Source organism: Erpetoichthys calabaricus, chromosome 6 (genome assembly GCF_900747795.2).
Source record: "Erpetoichthys calabaricus chromosome 6, fErpCal1.3, whole genome shotgun sequence".
Taxonomy (NCBI): Eukaryota; Metazoa; Chordata; class Cladistia; order Polypteriformes; family Polypteridae; genus Erpetoichthys; species Erpetoichthys calabaricus.
This window is the reverse complement of record NC_041399.2, coordinates 160,147,966-160,166,058: the sequence shown is the minus strand read 5'-3', so window position 1 is coordinate 160,166,058 and position 18,093 is coordinate 160,147,966. Positions and strand designations below refer to the sequence as shown.

The 18,093-nt window shown below is 37.7% G+C and overlaps 1 protein-coding gene across 3 annotated transcripts in view; it reads right to left on the bottom strand.

Moving 5' to 3' along the window:
- LOC114653632 (E3 ubiquitin-protein ligase HECW1-like) overlaps positions 1-18,093 on the bottom strand; it is a 461,230-nt gene that overhangs the window by 343,792 nt on the left and 99,345 nt on the right. For all 3 annotated transcript variants that reach the window (XM_051929083.1, XM_051929082.1, XM_028804051.2), the window contains one exon: positions 11,007-11,331. In XM_051929083.1, coding sequence (XP_051785043.1) covers positions 11,007-11,331 — 325 coding nt within the window. The remainder of the gene's footprint in view (positions 1-11,006; positions 11,332-18,093) is intronic.

Below are 18,093 nucleotides of genomic sequence, written 5' to 3'. Positions count from 1 at the left end.
GGATTTACAACAATATGAATTTAACTGTGAAAAAGTAGAATCAATTATCAAGAATCGGTTCCCCATTCTAAAAATGGAATATAAAAGGTTAAGCAATAAACTTTTATCCATCCAGAACACCGAAGATGCAAGAAAAATGATACAAAATAGCATTGATGCTAAAACAAAAACTATACACACATTTTGGGGAATATTAGAAGTACATCAAAATAAAAGCCTCAACCAGCATTCTTGGGATTAATAAAGTATCTATCTATCTATCTATCTATCTATCTATCTATCTATCTATCTATCTATGAAAGCCAAAAGAGAATTTAAAGAAATACAGTTGAAAGCTAAAAGAGATTAATTGGCTTTGGAAGCAGCTATCACAGAATCCGATGCAAAATTGAGAGCTCTTAAAGGACGCAATCACAGTCCAAGTAAACCAAATTCCCATAAAGTTCCTCGGAAACCAGATGTGAAAAATGCAAAGCCACATGATACAAATATTTGTGACTTTCTATGTAAAAACGAAAGTAAAAACAATCCTCAGCAACCGCTTTATGATCAACAAAATAAAGCACCAAAACCTCTTCAACTTCCGCTTTATGATAAGCATCACAATCAACAGAAAGAACAACAAAATAAGACTTAAATGCCTTATGTGCCATACAGAAAGATTCCAATATTTGACGGCGATCCCTTGAAATATGTGGATTTTATTAGAGCATTTGACCGAGATATCGATGAGATGATAGGGAATCCGCGAGATAAACTGGACTTCTTGGCACAGTTTACTAAAGGTTCACCTCACGAGATTGTTAAAAACTGTAAATACTTGTCACCGTTAGAAGGTTATCAAAAAGCCAGAATGAAGCTCGAAAGTCTTTATAGAAACCAGCTATGGAAAGGAGAAGGTCTGAACGATTATGTAAACCTTCCTGGCAGATGTACGAATATTACCCAACTTATAAACCGGACAACAATTTGAAAGTAATGATAAACTTCGTACTAAAGTCTCCAAACTTCCTCAAGGCCTACTAGCACCCTGGTAATGCAAAGTTCAGAGTATTGAAAGTACGGAGAGCAGGCGAGTCCTTCTCGCCGATCCAGTGAACGTTCTGGACGACCAGACAACATCAGCTTTGGATCCCGTGTACGGCTCAGCTCTACAAAGCCATACCTTCGAGAAGGAAAAGGAAAAGACTGATCAAGAGAAGTATCCTTTGAAAGGCGTCCTAAGAGAAAGCAGTTTTGCTACAAATTTTTCTGCTTCTGACGAAAAAAGGGATACAGACACCTCAGTCAAAACGGCGGAGACGGCCGGACATACAAGCGGTAAGCACTGTCTTTTTTGCAATGAAAATCACAATCTTGACAAATGCAGTGCAATTCAGAAGCTAACTTATGAAAGTAAAATTGACTTTTTGAAATCTAAAGGCTTATGCTTTAAGTGCCTTAAACAAGGCCATCTTAATAAAGACTGTGAAGAAAAGATTAAATGCCAAATGTGCACTCAGTTACATCCAGTAATTCTGCATATGAATAAGGAAAAAGGCACCAACGATAAAGCCACACCTCCTAAAGAGGAGAATGCTAAGTCGGAAGAGAAGAACATTTCTTCTGCCCATATTTCTGTGGAACCGCTAGAGACTTGTACTGATACTGGGGCCGGTAAAGAGTGTGTCTTAGCTGTGACTCCAGTTGAAGTTAAGTCTGAAACAAGTGAAAAATGTGTAGAAACATATGCTCTAAAAGACTGGCAGCTCAGTTACGTTTTGCACAGAAAGTTTGCAAGAGCAGTTTAATCTTTCTGGAAGAAAATCTCACATCTACATCAGCACTGTAGAAAGAGACAAAGTAAATAGACAGAAATTAGTAAAGTGTACAGTCTCAGCGGAGTTACAAGTCTGGAGAATAGAGGAAAATACATTTTTTGATTTACCAGAAGTGTTCACACTAAACTCTTTACCAGTGAAAAGGGAGAACATCCCTATGCAAGAAGATGTCAAGAAATTGTCTTATTTAAGAGATGTGCATCAACCCCAGATAAATGCTGACCAAAGCAATAATATTGTAATTACAATCCTATCACTAATATTGTTGTTGTTAAGTACAAATGCCCATAAAGTCATGGAGCCATGGCAAATCATAAATACAGTAGTGAAGATGAAAGACTTTATGTTGTGAAAATATTCCGTGGGTGGATTGTTAATGGATTGATAAAGGACTCAGACAAAGAAAGACTGCAAAGTTACTCAGTCAATCATGTGACAGTAATGGAGGTAGAACAAATGTTACTCCAACAACACAAAATAGACTTTCCAGAACACAGCTGTGAAGAAAAGGAGGAAATGTCACAGGAGGACATTAAATTCACGCGCATAGCCTCAGATTCCGCCAGGCTAGTGAACGAACACTATTGCATTAATCTGCCTTTTAAAGATGAGACACTTAAAATGCCAAACAATCATTGTGTTGCAGAACAAAGTGCTATTGGACTTAAAAGGAAACTTACAAAGTATCCAACATTCCATAAGGATTACAAATTTTCATGAAAGACATTCTAGACAAAGGATATGCCATCAAGATACCCACTGAACAGTGGACCCTTGAAAAAGAGAGAGTGTGGTACATTCCCCATCATGAAGTATATCATCCAAAGAAAAATAAAATCAGAGTGGTTTTTGAATGTACAGTCACTTATCAAGGTTTTTCTCTAAATTAACAGTTGCTGAAAGGACCTGATTTAACTAATTCACTCATTGGCGTTCTCACAAGATTCAGAGAGGAACCAATAGCTCTCATGGCAGACATTAAATCAATGTTCTTTAAAGTGAAAGTTTCAGATGAAGACACAGATCTTCTTTGTTTCCTGTGGTGGCCTGAAGGTAATCTAAACAATGGACTTGAGGAATACAAAATGACTGCATCTTTTTGGTGCAACTTCATCACAGAGTTGTGCCTCTTATGCCTTAAGAAGAACAGAAGAGGATGCAAGAGACACAGCTCCAGAGGAAGCAGTTAACACTGTGCTGCATAATTTCTGTGTTGATGACTGTTTAAATTCAGTTGCTACAGAAGAACAAGCCATACAATTGGCCAAAGACCTTCATACCCTGTGCTTAAAGGGAGGACTTTATCTTACAAAATGGATAAGTAATAGCAGAGCACTCTTGTTGTCTATTCCTGAAGAAGACAGAGCAATAGATCAAGAGGACTTATACTTAAGCCATGATTTGCTACCAGTTGAAAGAGTCTTAGGTGTTCAATGGTGCACACAGACTGACAGTTTCAAGTTTTAGGTAAAGCTGCAAGATAAGCCTGCTACAAGACGTGGTATCCTGTCAGTGGTCAGTTCAATATACGACCCATTTGGATTTTTAGCACCAGTCATACTGCCTGCTAAGCTTATTCTAAGAGAACTGTGTAAAGAAAAATATGCTTGGGATCAAGAAGTGGAAGTTAAGTATGTCCGGCAATGGAAAAAATGGATGGACAATTTGCATCTACTTGTGGATTACAATGTAGACAGGTGCATTAAACCGCCTGGATTTGGTCAAATAATGGCCGCACAAATGCATCCTTTTGGAGATGCTTCAGAGAACGGTTATGGCACTGTTTCCTACCTCCTTCTGACTAACAAAGAAAATGAGAGACATTGTTCATTTCTAATGGGGAAATTAAGAGTGGCACCACTAAAACCCGTCACTATACCAAGGTTAGAACTTACAGCAGCAGTGGTAGCAGTCAAAATGGACAAAATGTTAAAACAAGAACTTCAGATTCCCTTGAAAGAATCAATCTTTTGGACTGATAGCACCACAGTACTAAGGTACATTGCAAATGAAAGTGCATGCTACAAAACTTTTGTTGCTAACAGAATCACAGTGATAAGAGAACACACACAACCCTAGCAATGGAGGTATGTCGCATCTGCACAAAATCCTGTAGATCAGGCATCAAGAGGATTAACAATAGAAAGCTTCATCAAAAGTAAGACATGGATACAAAGCTCAAACTTCCTGCTACAGCCAGAGCATGAATGGCCTAAGAGACCGGATGAAGTGGACCTGTCTACTAGCAACGATCCAGAAATCAAAAGGTGTGTAGTAAATTTTGCAAGTGTAGAAGAAAACACTGAACAAGTATAAGGACTTGTAGAGTATTTTTCAGAATGGCTCAATTTAAAGAAAGCAGTAGCGTGGTTCCTTAGGTTCAAAGAAATGCTACTGCATCTGAAAGAAGAGAGAAAGGCAATTCACTATATAGTCAGTCAATCTGGACACAGCCCAGAAAGACAAAAACACTAATCCCAGAACAAATGAAGGAATACAAATTAACAATGAGACTAAAGCCACTGTCTCTAAATGACTTGTCTAAAGCAGAAGACGAACTTATTCGCCTCAGTCAATTACAAGCTTACCCAGAGGATGTTAAAGCCTTGCACAAAAATCAACATGTAAAGAAAGGTAGTAAATTCAACAAATTGGACCCAGTCCTGCAAGATGGAATATTGAGAGTTGGAGGAAGACTCAGCAAATCTGCTATGCCAGAAGAGGCAAAACACCCTGCAATCATTCAGAAGAATTCACATATTGCTGCACTCATTATGCAACACGTTCATAAAGAAATTGGACATTGTGGGCATAATAACATGATACTACACCCTGTAACTCCTGTGTAAAGGGTTAAGTCATCAAGACAATGCCAGATGCAAAGGGGGCTGTCAGAAGAGTTTGTGTGCAGACCAAGACCAGCACACTGGACAGACCTGTGAACAAACTGTGCCTGCCCCAGGAAGCAGCAAATGATTGAAATGATTAATTTTTCTTTTTGCATGCTTAATTTTAATTGTGTTTGTGTTTTTTATAGTAGAATCTAAGTTTTAAGTTTCTTAAATTTGATTTAAGTTATGTAAAGTAGTGAAGGCTCTTATTAAGTAATGTTAAAGTAATTGATTTCTGCCCTAGCATAAACAATTAGGGGCCAGATTGTAAGAGCCATTTTCCTAGTTATATAAGACTCATAAATATTTTACTAGATGACAATGCATAATCTATGGGAGGTTCCTATAACCCCCATTAGTAGAATTAAATTGGTATATTCTTGCCATTTCTAACAGCTTTGAGTAAACATTATTCTTCAGTTAGTGACCAGCTTTGCCATGTGTAAGGTGTAGAAGGCATAAGGTTTTAAACTGTGCCTGGGCACGTGCTCGTGCCAACGGGCCATTTGAGTGTGTAAAGTAACTTGTGCTTATTTAAGAGCAAAGCCGTACGTTTAAAGCGTACAGAAGAAGAAGCTAAGAATCTTTAAGTATAGAAGAAGTTAAGAATCTTTACGTATAGAAAGAAGAAGTAAAGAACTGTTAAGTACAGAAATAACTAAAGTTTCTCAAGAAAAGCTAAGTATAGAAAAGATGCATTTTTCCTTTTTTTTGCCTTTTATTCTACATGTGTAACACTTTTTTCTTTATTCTTGTGTGGATTATTTGCTTTTGACTTTCACTAAATAATTTAAAAACGAACTTTTGGACTTAGAGATTTCTTTCGACACGCGTTTTAAGCGTGCTTGATCTCATCTTATGCTTCGGTGGCTACATATACATTTTTCCATGTCTTTATTATCCTGCCGCAGCTTCTCGTTTGTCTCGTTTTGCAGCTTCTCGTTTGTCTTGAGCAAGCCATTTATTTCTTTCTTCATATTTTTCTGAATGTCTTTCTTAAGTTCACTTATGGCCGTGGCCGTGGTCAATGTTGCAATCATTTCCTTCAGTTCGGACAAATCGCTTCGGCTTTCGTGCTCCGCAGGTGAAGTGGCAACCCCGGTAATAGCTGATGCTTCTGGCTCGCAAGGAGTAGATAAAAGCACAGACTGCGAGGCCATTTCTAGTTTCAAGTGATCTTCAGGACTTGGCGAGCTATCGTGACCTGCATTACTTGCACCTTCGCTCCCATTTTTGCTCTTGACTGGCAATGACGCAGTGGAACGGGGTCCTGGGAAGTCTGTACCTTGCACTTGAGCTTGTTGTCTGTCTAGACTTGGGTGTAGCTTTATGTTTCCTTTCAGTTTCTTTCTGACCCCCTTTCTTGTTACTCATGTTTATATACTGTAGTAGAAACTCCTCGGGTTGGGTAAATACAGGATACCTCGGGATAATAAGAAATAAGAGAGAAAATAAAGCCGCTGCTAATGGAGCTCCGCTTTAGACGTCCATCTCCCATAACGGACGAGACCAACTCATAACACTATTTTTAAATCTTAAAATTTTCTTGTAGTGAGCTCAAAAAAATCTTTTCATAAAACAGTACTGTTTTACTGCTCATTATATGCTTCACAGCATCATGTGAAATTTGAGCCCTTTTTTGCACAACTAAGACAGCTCTGCGGAGTGATAAGGGTCTTGCTGACTCATAAACAGTCTTTAAACCATTAAATCTTTACAGCTGTTTTCTGCCTCAAGGTTGCCTCTCTAATCTCCTTTCTCCTCACCCAGCTGTTCAGTTTGAGTCCTGATCTAGAGAGGTCTTGTACTGTACAATATTTACTCTATTAATGATCACCCTATAGTAACCAAGTATAAAAGAAAGAAATAAGAGGCTTTAACATCTATATATAAGGTATATACACATGCACAACTTACAAATAATTTAACAGAAGAAGAATGTTTGTGCTTCTTTTTGTGTGTTTACCAAAAACCCTCTTAACTGACATATTTCTTTGAATCCTTGCCCCTAAAGTTACCTAGCAAAAAGCAACTCAAGTTGTCTGAAAAACAATTAATTGACAATACATTGAATATAAGGTGATCTGTATATCACATCCTACCTATTGTCTCTTTTTAGACACATTGACACCAAAGGAGGTAACTGATGAAGTGTTTGTGTTATATATTTAGCTTTTATAATCTGTTATTTTCAAGGTTCATGTGTAAACATCACTAGATAATAAATTTCAATCTTGAAACTTAACCCTTATTTTTCCAAAATTCTTAAATGAAGATGAGTGAACAAATTCTGTTTAGACATTCTCACACTTCTTCTGGTTGTGTTGAATATATTTATTTCTTAAATATTTGGGAATAACTCAAGTATATGAAATGAAAACAAAGGCTTTTAATTAGAAACCGATGAACAAACAAAATAATTTGCAGTGATGATGGCCTAGATAGCCGTTACACCTGCTGGTTGTGCACCCTGTGGCCTAAGATCAGGAATTATGACATTTCCAATCTCTAGCCCTACTTTCTTATCCTCACTGGACAGGAGTATGCCTGCGGTGATCACAACCCCAATGGGGGCCTCCAATTCAAAAGTATAACTCGGCCTTCGAAACACCATGGAGGACTTCACCCCCTCACCCAAACATTTCCCAAACCCAGACATAAAATGAGAAAAATGAAAAGTGAAAATCTGACACCACCCAACAATTTATGAAGACAGAAACACATTTCCATATGCTTATATTGCTTTCCACCATGTTCCAGGTTTGCTGCATTTTGCTGATCCCTGACCACCGCAGAAAATGCCTACAATGGGCTCTTTAGTGTCAGACCAATTTTCGTCTGGTGAATCATGATTTCTTTAATATCACATGGACAGACAGGTGTGTGTCCTTTGTTTACCAGAGTAAGAGATGGCAGCAGGCTGCACTATGGGAAGAAGACAAGCTGGCGGAGCAGATGTGATACTTTGATTAATGTTTTGCTTGAGCCCTAGCATTCACATGGACATTTCTTTGTCTCACCTATTGTACCTTAAGATTTTTGCAGTCAACACACACCCCTTTTTGGCTGATTGAAGTGGCTTCTTTTAGAAGGATAATGCCCCCTTCCACACTGCAAAAAAATGTTCATGAATGGTTTTAAGGAACATGACAAAGAGTTCAAGGTGCTGACTTGGTGTCCAAATTCACCGGGTCTCAATCCAATCAAGCATCTGTGGGATGTGCTGAAAAAACAAGCACAATCCATGGAAGCCCCACCTCACAAATTATAAGACTTAAAGGATTTGCTGCTGTCATTTTGGTGACAGATACCACAAGACACCTTCAGAAGTCTTGTGGAGTCTATGCCTTAACGAGTCAGAGCTGTTTTGGCAACACAAGAGGGACATACGTAAAATTAGACAGGTGGTTTTAATGTTCTGGCTGTATACAAACTTCACATAAAGGGTACTCAAGCCAAAAGCTTAATAACATGAATTTAGAATCTCTGAAGCAATAACCCTACCCTCTGATTAACCATGTTATCTAAATTCTTTCAAATCAAAAAGTATGCAGAATAAAAGAACTATACAATATTCTGTATTTTGCTATGAAAGCCACTTCTCATTAACCAGCTCCCCAAAGAAGAAAATCAGTTCAAGCTTTTAAATATATATGACTACAAATAAATCAGTGGGCAAGCTTCTGCAAATAAATCAAACTAAAATTCTTCATTGCAAAATTGAAAACAACACTTTGCTACTTTTAAATAGAATATGCCAATTCATTATTCATGCTTGGTTTACACATTGAACACTGTACAACTGGCAGAAATAATAATAATGCATTTTATTTATAGGGGCACTTTACATTAGCAGTAAATCTCAAAGTGCAACATAAAAAGATTAAACAAAGGCAAGGCAAGATAAAAACACAGATAAAACAAACTAATTATAGCATTCATGTTAATAAGCTTTCCTAAATAGAAAAGTCTTTAGCTGTTTTTTAAAACAGCCCACAATCTGCTGTGTTCTCAGGCTCTCTGGTAGGGCATTCCAGAGCCATTGAGCAGCGGCTACAAAGGCTCGGTCACCCATTGCATGAAGTTTGGTCACAGGGGGGCGAAGGTGGTGGGTATTTGTAAAACGGAGGTTTCTTGTAGTGGATTGTAATATAAGGAGTTCTTTAAGATATTATGGAGCATTTCCATGGATACACTGGTGAGTAAACAAACAGAGTTTGTATTCGATACGGAGATGGATAGGGAGCCAATGAAGTGACCGAAGGATTGGTGAAATGTGTTCATATTTCCACACCCTCATCAGGATTCTTGCAGCACTATTTTGAATTTGTTGGAGCTTTTGAAGGCTCTTGTTGGGTATCCCGATGAGGAGTGCATTACAATAGTCCAGTCTGGATGAGACAAAGGCATGAACCAGCTTTTCAGCATCACAGAGGGAGAGGTAGGGACGGAATTTGGCTATGTTTCGCAGATGAAGAAATGCAATTTTACAAAGGTGATGGATATGTATCTCAAATGACAGATGGGAGTCTAACTTGACACCCAGATTTGTAACAGAAGGGTAGAGGGTAATGGTACAGTCAGAATAGGAAATACAATTTACAGAGGAACGAAGTTGATGGGGGGGGGGGTGCCAATTAAAAGAGCTTCAGTTTTGGTGCTGTTCAGCTTGAAGAAGTTCTTGGACATCCAGGCCTCAATCTCATCCAAGCAAGAGGAAAAAGTTGATGGAGGTGTAAGAGAAGTCGAATCCAGTCTCACATAGAGCTGCGTATCATCGGCATAACAATGGAATGAAACTCCATGCTTGCGGATGATGTGACCCAGGGGTAGTATATAGATATTAAAGAGGGTCAGCCCAAGGGACTGACAGAAATAAAGAAACCACAGTGAACTCTTTCTTTATATTATGAAGTATATTATTCAAAGTGGTAAATGGAAATTACCAATTGACTTATGATTGCACCACACCCCCAAGATAATGATTTAAATCATTTTACTAGATTGTAGGGCCACACCAGGGCATTTTACTACAGAATACAGAAATGAGGGAAACTTCTATTTTTGAAATATGAATAAAGGTTCGACAGATCTTCAGCACCATGTTCAGTTTTGGAAAATCCATAATTTTGATCAAGATCTCCTTTTGTGTTGACACCAGCAACATTTCCTAGGTACACGCCTGACATCAATTTTGAAGATATTCTGCTACCAGCACTTCTACCCTTAAATTAACAACAGTCCAAAAATCACATAAATTTTTGTGAACTATCTACAGTATATGTGGCATTTGATACATTTTCTGGCATTACATTTTGAGAAACTTGAAACAATGATTGTTAATTGTGCATATTGTATGCATCATGTTTTGATTTTTGTATTATTTACCAATTTTTATTGTTATGACAATGACATTACCATGTGACATTTTGATAACCATTATTGACATTTGCATTTTTTTCGACAATTGCAATATTGTTGGATTCCAGTTGCTATGCCGGCTGCTGCCAAGGGACTCATGATGACGTGATGTGTAATGTCATAAAGTTGTGAATATTTAGGATGCAATCACAACATTTATGTATCCTAGCTTTTGGAATCTCAAAAGATTTCTGGTTTGTGCTTGTGCTTATTTTTGGATAGAGTTCTCTAAAATTAGTTTGGTTTTGACTTCTGCTCTGTTAAATATTCACAAATTAGTTCTTGCCCTTTGGTCTAGTTTGTTACATTTTTTTATTTTTTAGTAACCAGACCTCTACTAGTAGTTCTGTCTCCAAGTTTGCCCGTTCCTTTAAAGGTCACCCTTCATTTCCTACTCCTTTCACAATAATTTTCATCACATTGACATTTTCAGACTGTAGCAGCCATTTTAAGATTTCATAACACATACTTAGAATATTACTAGAATTACTGAAATATTTGAGATCTCCAGCTGATAATTTTCATTTCTGGTGAATTATAGGGTTCAGTGTTTCTAACTCCTCCTAATTCCTCAGTTTATACCAAACTGAAACCCATGTCTTACAAAGAGCTCAATTTCAAGTAATGTATTACTTTTCAAAAAAGGTCGTGTGCATTCTTCCAAACAGGAACTCATAAATTGAACTTCAAGGTAAAAACACTAGCCACCCTAGTAAAACACATGTTAAATGTACCAGGCAAGTAAAAAATAAGTATATAAATAATAACTGATAACAATGAAATTCTCAAGGTGAAGGGACTAGAAAATCAATGTATCTTTTATCAGACTTTTTGCTTATCACAATGTCTATGAGATGCTATATAAACAACTTACCAACAAGGTACATGCCAATCCAATCTCCAGCATCAACTTCTTCCTTAATGTCCCAAAAAATAACGATATCCTGTGACTGTCCAATAGAATAGTATGAATTGCTGACCATCAGAGTAGATCGACTGTCTGATGTTACCAAGTCTGTATCACTGTTAGACCGAGGTATAGGAATAGCTTCATGAGTGCCATTTCGAACATCCACATTATTAAATTGATCAGGGTTGTAACTGTAACGCATTGGCTCCTTACATCGTCGTCTGCTCTGAGAACTCCTTGATGGAGATGCCATGGCTGCCAGGCCTAGAAACCTGTTCTGGTACAAGTTCTGGAACAAAAGAAAAGAGATAATTAAAAAGTGGGTCCTGCCCTATGGCTGTTGCTGCTGAGATGTGTTAGAGATCCTGGAATTTTCCATTAGAGAAAGTGCATTCAGAAAAAGGTAATGTGAATTCATAACCCACAAGCAAACAACTAGTTACTGTACATATAAAAGTGCTATGTGTTACTCACAGGATCTGAAAAGTCATACCATAATATAACTTGTTTAATTCATTTCAAGGTCATGGTGCGAGAGCTTATTTGGGAAATGCTGAGAATTGCAAAACTTGTTTTAACTGTTTAGAAAGCGTTTTGTGCCTTGAACATTTTTTGTTTGTTTGTTTTACAAGTTTATATTTTGAAAGGTTAATTTTGGAGCTTAATTTTCTTGTATGAGTCTAAATTGAATTTTTTTTTGTTTAAGTTTTAACTCTGTCACGTGTCACATTATCACTATAAAATATGGTATTTACAGATAATGGTTGTTACGGTCCATCTTCCTGATGCGAGCTGAAAATCTGCAATGCAATGGACTCCTTTATCTGAGATACTGATTCAATCAGCTAACCACTGCTTGTAGAATGTCACATTATCGATATTGTGGTGATGACTCTTGCTCTTTTGTTTTAACTTGGTCTTCATCATGGCATTTTAGCTCTGGTGGTGTTATAGAATATTAGTGAACAAGTCCTTGAAATACTTTCCTGATAACAATTATGTTTATGCTTTCCAGTTTAGAACATAAACGCTTGGAAATCTCACTTTTGGTCTTCTGATTTTATTCATAGTTCTCAAAGAAAGAAAGCTTTTGTGTTATTTCTGAAAGAAAACCCATCTTCTGTTCACTGCTTTTAACAGTAGTGTTCTCTAATGCTTAGTGCCAGTAGTCACTAGTCACCCATGGTCTGACAAACAGTGGGGAATTTCAGGTAATTTCACGGTTAAGTGGCTGGCATACCAGGAAATAGCCCTGGACAGGGTTCCACTCCATCTCGAGGTCCACTTTTCAACAACATTTATAATAAATAACATGTATCTTCAGGAATATTGGAGAAAAACAGAAGAACCTGGATGAACATTTACACATAAATGGTGGGAATGTGCAAACTCCACACAAACAATGAATGGGTAAGTGATTGTGATACTCAAGTTGCCCACAGCTGGCATTACCTCATCGAACATGAACATCAATAGTGATGAACTGAGATGAACTAGGGCGAATGAGAAAACATAACAAGGGTAGGTGCAAAATGTGCATTGTGTTTTTATTTCAATCAATAAATAAGGCAGCATCCAAATCAAAGTGCAGTGTAAATAAATAAATAAGCCATAAATTACTTAAAAAGTGCTTGTGGAGGTTCAAATCAAGTAATAAATAAATAAATATTTCCAAACACAGGTTAAAATCCAGATTATAAAATACAGCCAGAAGTGGTCCATTAAAAGAATCACAAGCCTCAGTACATCTTTCTGAAACAACGTTTCCTCTACCCTACATTTAAGGTCTCCTCAGACGCAGAAGGCACCCTTTGAAAGCCGTGATCAACCTTTACCAGCTCATATCCCCACCACTGTCCCTCGGTGTTTTTGGGAACCCAATGAGCCCTGCTTCCTTCTCATACCACCATTTCTTGGCAACCATGGGAGTAGACTCTATCCCTGGGGTTCCACTTCTCTGCACAAGGTTTCCACCCCAACCACTATGCCTTATCTCCATACCACCAGCACTGTCTTGATCCTGGCTTCCCTTTCACGGTGCAGTCATCCCTTCCCATTTGCTTTAACCTTCATCCTTTCTTTCTGCTTCACTCTTTCAATCATCGTCTTTATCTTTCCTGGTCCCCCTATCACTCGCCTCCGGCTCTCTTTACATCACGTGGGTGTGGTTCCCTAATTATTCCCTGAGAAGCAGACAAGCTGTTTGCTCATGGATATTAACAAGCAATCAGCTCACCTCCACACTGAACACACCGCGGCCACACAGCTCCGCAGATGCACGCACCCACAGATTCCAAGGAGTACTTCTTTCATACTTAGAACTCACAATTAAAAAATGCAGATAGAAGTGGTCATAATTGCTCAGCTGCCGGACAACAGATAACAGATTAGGTGTGTAGAGACCAGACTTTACATAATACTTCTCAGTTGAGCGTTGTTGAAGGCAATCAATAAATAACAGATGGGGCTAAGCTCAACTTCGTTTCTCTTTTTTTTTCCCCCATTTACAATTACAAAAAAATGTACAACAGGTGAATTTAATATTCTGAGTGCTACTTGCTTTTCAATATTTAAATGATTATTTTCAGTATTTGTGCATGTTTATAAAACATTAAGTGCTAATCAATCTTGCAATGATCCTTAAAAAACCTGTACAAGTCACAGCCCTTCCCAAAAACGTGCACAAAGTAACAAGATCAAACAGAAAGGGGACACTTCCCATTACTTGTATTGTACATAATAAATTCCAGATAAAATTGCTTGTGACTGTTCAAACATTAATATTCTTTTTCTGTTTTATTAATAACACTCTTCAGAACTATAGGTCCCACGCAACCCTCCTGGTATCCAACCAGGAACCATGCTAGAGAAGCACTGCCACCTCCCCAAGTCCATCCATTAGTCTTTGTTCCAAACAGGAATTATAACTAGGCATAATCTCAGCCAAGATGTACCTTCATCCATGCTGTCTTTCCATTATGGCCTCTCAGCCAGGTAAGACGTGATGCCTGTTCATCCATTATGGCTTCAACACATGGTAATTTTAAAGCCATTTTAATAAAAGAAGCAAAATCAGGAATACAGCAGTGATTACTATTGCTGTTCATAATAAAGGAAGCCAGTTTTTGCTTAGGGAGATGGATGCTCAACAGTTCTATCATAAAAACAGCAGTTACTTGGGTGTCTGTTTCAAGAGTGTATTGAAACAGAATCAACAGAAGAATGATAGTTTTACAGTGCAGGTGAAGTGTTAAAAAATCTGTTCTTAGTAAAAGTGCAGATTCAACAGCCGAGCAATAAAACAGAAAAATTCTGTCCTAAAATTCATTGTGAAGGGTTGTGTTTAAGACACAGAAAGATGATTGTGAAAGTGATGTGCAAAAACATCTGTAATATAAAGCAATATTGCATAGTGTGTGGAGCAGAACAAGCAAAATTAGTGGGAGGTAAAGCAAATAACAATTATTTTACATTCCAGCATCAGTTTTTAAGTTGGAATAATATTTACACAACATATGAATTACATGTGACTTGTGACCTTCAATATGAAAGCCCTAGCATACAAAGCATTCAAGTAACCAAGAGCCGAATGCTTGTAAGCAGTCCTACAAATAATTTGAAATTACAAGTAGATGGTTAAATTCACCACTCAACCCATCCATTTCTTTTAGTACATATAACAGGGATCTGCAGCCTGTGTAAGCTGGCACAAGGCAGAAACCAAAATTAGCCTCTCTAAGGGCACAATCACACATTCAAACACCAGAAACGTCTCACCAAGTCACCAATTATCCTAACTGGTGAGTCTTTGTGCAAGATACAAACCAGGCTGAAAATCAAAAGCAAGTCCCTGGACCTGTGATGCAGCAGCACTAAGTACTATGTCACCTTGCTGTCTCTAGTAAATTCAGCAATTTCTAAATCTCTCATAAATTATTGTACTTGGACATACTCTGTTTGACTATTCCTACGGCTTGCTAAAATTATGTTTTTTGGACATTAAAAAACAGGCTCTCACCACTACGGTGCCACCATGCATTATATGTGGACTTACAGGGATAATGAGTAAAAACTACCTTCATGCATAATAAAAAGTAAAGGGACAGTGTTTATATATATTAAATACAGTATATTCTTTATTTACTGGTTCTTAAAAAATGAATATGATTTAACATGAAAGTCTTACTGATATATTTCATGGTGACTTGATACTGGGTCCAATATGAATACATCTGTGGCAGTGGTTGTATCTGACAGACAACGGATCTGCCTTGTATACAGTGTTCTTAGAAAAAGAATGGACAGATGGTAGCCAACAGACACAAGCTATCAATGGGCAGAGAAGAAACATACTTGATATTTACAATTAATCAAATTTTAGAGATTAAACTATTTTTACACTGTATGTAGTTGTTGCTACGACAACACCATTATATAGTATATAATAGGATTTGAATTTGTATATAATCAAACTACTCACTTGTTGCTGTATCTTACACATTCAGAATATTGTGGAATGAAAAACAATATAGTTTTGGATTTAGTGCCTGTTTCTCCAGCACACAGTTCCATCCTTTTTGCTCATCACTGCATTCCTCTTGAATCTTGGTAGGATGGCATTCACACCATATTTCTTCAGCTATGTTTATTCTGAAACCAGAGTCTACATTATTTTGTACTCTAAACTGCATTCTGACACTTTCTCTTCTTAATTTCGCACAAGTAAAATAAATTACATTCTCTCTGTCACAGTCAGAATGAAGTAAGCATTACAACCATTTAAAACACAAGCATCCTCACAAAAATCCATTATGCTGCCTTCACACTTACCATCTGTTCTGTGCTTCACTTAAAGTTCAGCAGAACAATATGGTCTGTAATAGTCTGGCTGTTTATACACAGATAAATTTGCTTTTGGCATAAACTGCAGATTTTTTAGCTGTATTTACAGTATATAACCCCTTGACATGATACCTTGATTTAAATTGTTTAATTACTCTACAACCTTTGACTCACCTGTCGAAGTTTTGACAATGGTAATGATGCCACAAGGATGGCACAGGAAAAGAGGCAATCCTAAACCTCTGAGACTCTCAGAATTACTAGACACTATAAACTTACTTCAAAGTGGAAAAACAGCAGGCCCTGACAGCTACTCAGTGGAATTTTATAAAAAAATTCAAATAAGTTAACTCCATTATTATTAGCAATGTTTATAGAAGCTACAGATGACAAAATTCTACCTCAAACTTTTCAGCAAACATTAATTACTGTTTTTCCTAAGAAAGATAAGCACTTGCACTACAATGTTTATCATACTGACCAATCTCATTCCTGAATAATGATGTTAAGATACTCTCCAAAGTTCTAGCCAGAAAGATTGAGAAAGTGCTTCCTTCTGTAATATTACAAGACCAAACCAGATTTATTAACCCTTATCCAACCAAGGTATTTCCAAACGTAGACGGCCAAGGTGGGTCCGACGGACCCATCATTGTTAAACCATGATTTCTGACCATGTCGCAAGGCATCAAACAGTATAATATGTCATAGGAATGGATTTTTTTATTAACAGTTACAATCATTTAGTTAAGTGTGCCCAAAATAAACCAATTCACAAAAATATATCGACATTTATATATCATCAGTGATAAATTCACATAATTTTTTTCACAAAAAAACATTAAGCAATGAGCTAATTTCCTAACTCAACATGGATCAGATTTTAACAATAGCAGTTATTGTTTTCTGACTTTGACAAGCCATCAGTTCAACAAGTTTTGTAAGAAAATATAAATGGCAATGTCATTGATAACAGTTACTATTACTGCTTATTGCATTTATTGCACAACCAATGTGAAACACTGTGCTCGTTGCAAACGTGCTTGCCACACTCATCACAACACTGATGCTGCTTCCTGTCCTTGACACAGAGGTAGCAGCGACTCTTCTTCTGATGCTTTGGTGCAGGCTGATCATCAGCTTCATGTGGTGATGAATGAACAGCAATAGCACTAAGTGTTGAACTGTGCAAGCCAATTGTTGATCTGCGTGTGATATGAGCATGAACCAATGCTTCACTGATATCAGTTAGGAACATTTGGCATCTGGGGTGACATCGTTTGTTCCAGTCTGGATAAGTTAAAGTCCATATGATGAAAGCTGCAATGCCACATACATCAAGGCAGTTCATAAAGAATGCAAAGGGCCATCAGTTTGTGCGCCTTTTGCACATGTACTGGTGAACTTCCAGATCAAGTGTGTCCACTGCCCCCTTTGTCAAGTTGTAGTACGTGATAATTTCTGGCTTGTTAGCTTTGGTTTCATCGACTGAACTGTCATGGTGCATAGTGGAAAGTAGTATAACAGCCTTACGTGGTTTCAGCACATATGACACTAGTGTTGTTGTTTTGGTGAAACCAAATACAGATGACTGGGTTGGCCTGTCTGCACGTGCATGAAATTCCTGTGGTATGAATGCTTTGTTTTTTCTTACTGTGCCAACAATTGTCAGCCCTTTAGACAACATTGACAAAGCTAATTTGTGATCAGTGAAGTAATTGTCGCAGGTTACATTTCGATTGCTCCCTTCGTAAGGTTCAACAAGTTTTTCAACTACTTGTCTCCCCAGACCTGTGGCTCTGACTGTTTCCTTGCCTATGTATGGTATGCCATTGAGTGGGCAGAATGTTCCCAAGTCACATGCCCACAATATCTTCACGGGCAACATCCTTGAAAAGGCACCAGTTGTTTGTCAACTGTTATGTTATCACCTGGTATGTAATGATTGCGCAAGTTGTTGACCACTTGTTCCCATATTTCACGGATTGGTGCTAACTTGTCCTTTGATCGGTGAACACTCCTAGTCGACCTGTCATTAAAACGGATGTATCTGAGGAGAGATTTAAATCGGTTACGTCCCATTGTGGCTCGAAATATCAGGGGACTGTACATTTTATCCCATAAAACTTGATAACTCTGACGGTTTGATCTTAAGTGACCAGCAATAAGTAGGAGACCCAAAAAAAGGCCCAGATTTCCACTGCATCTG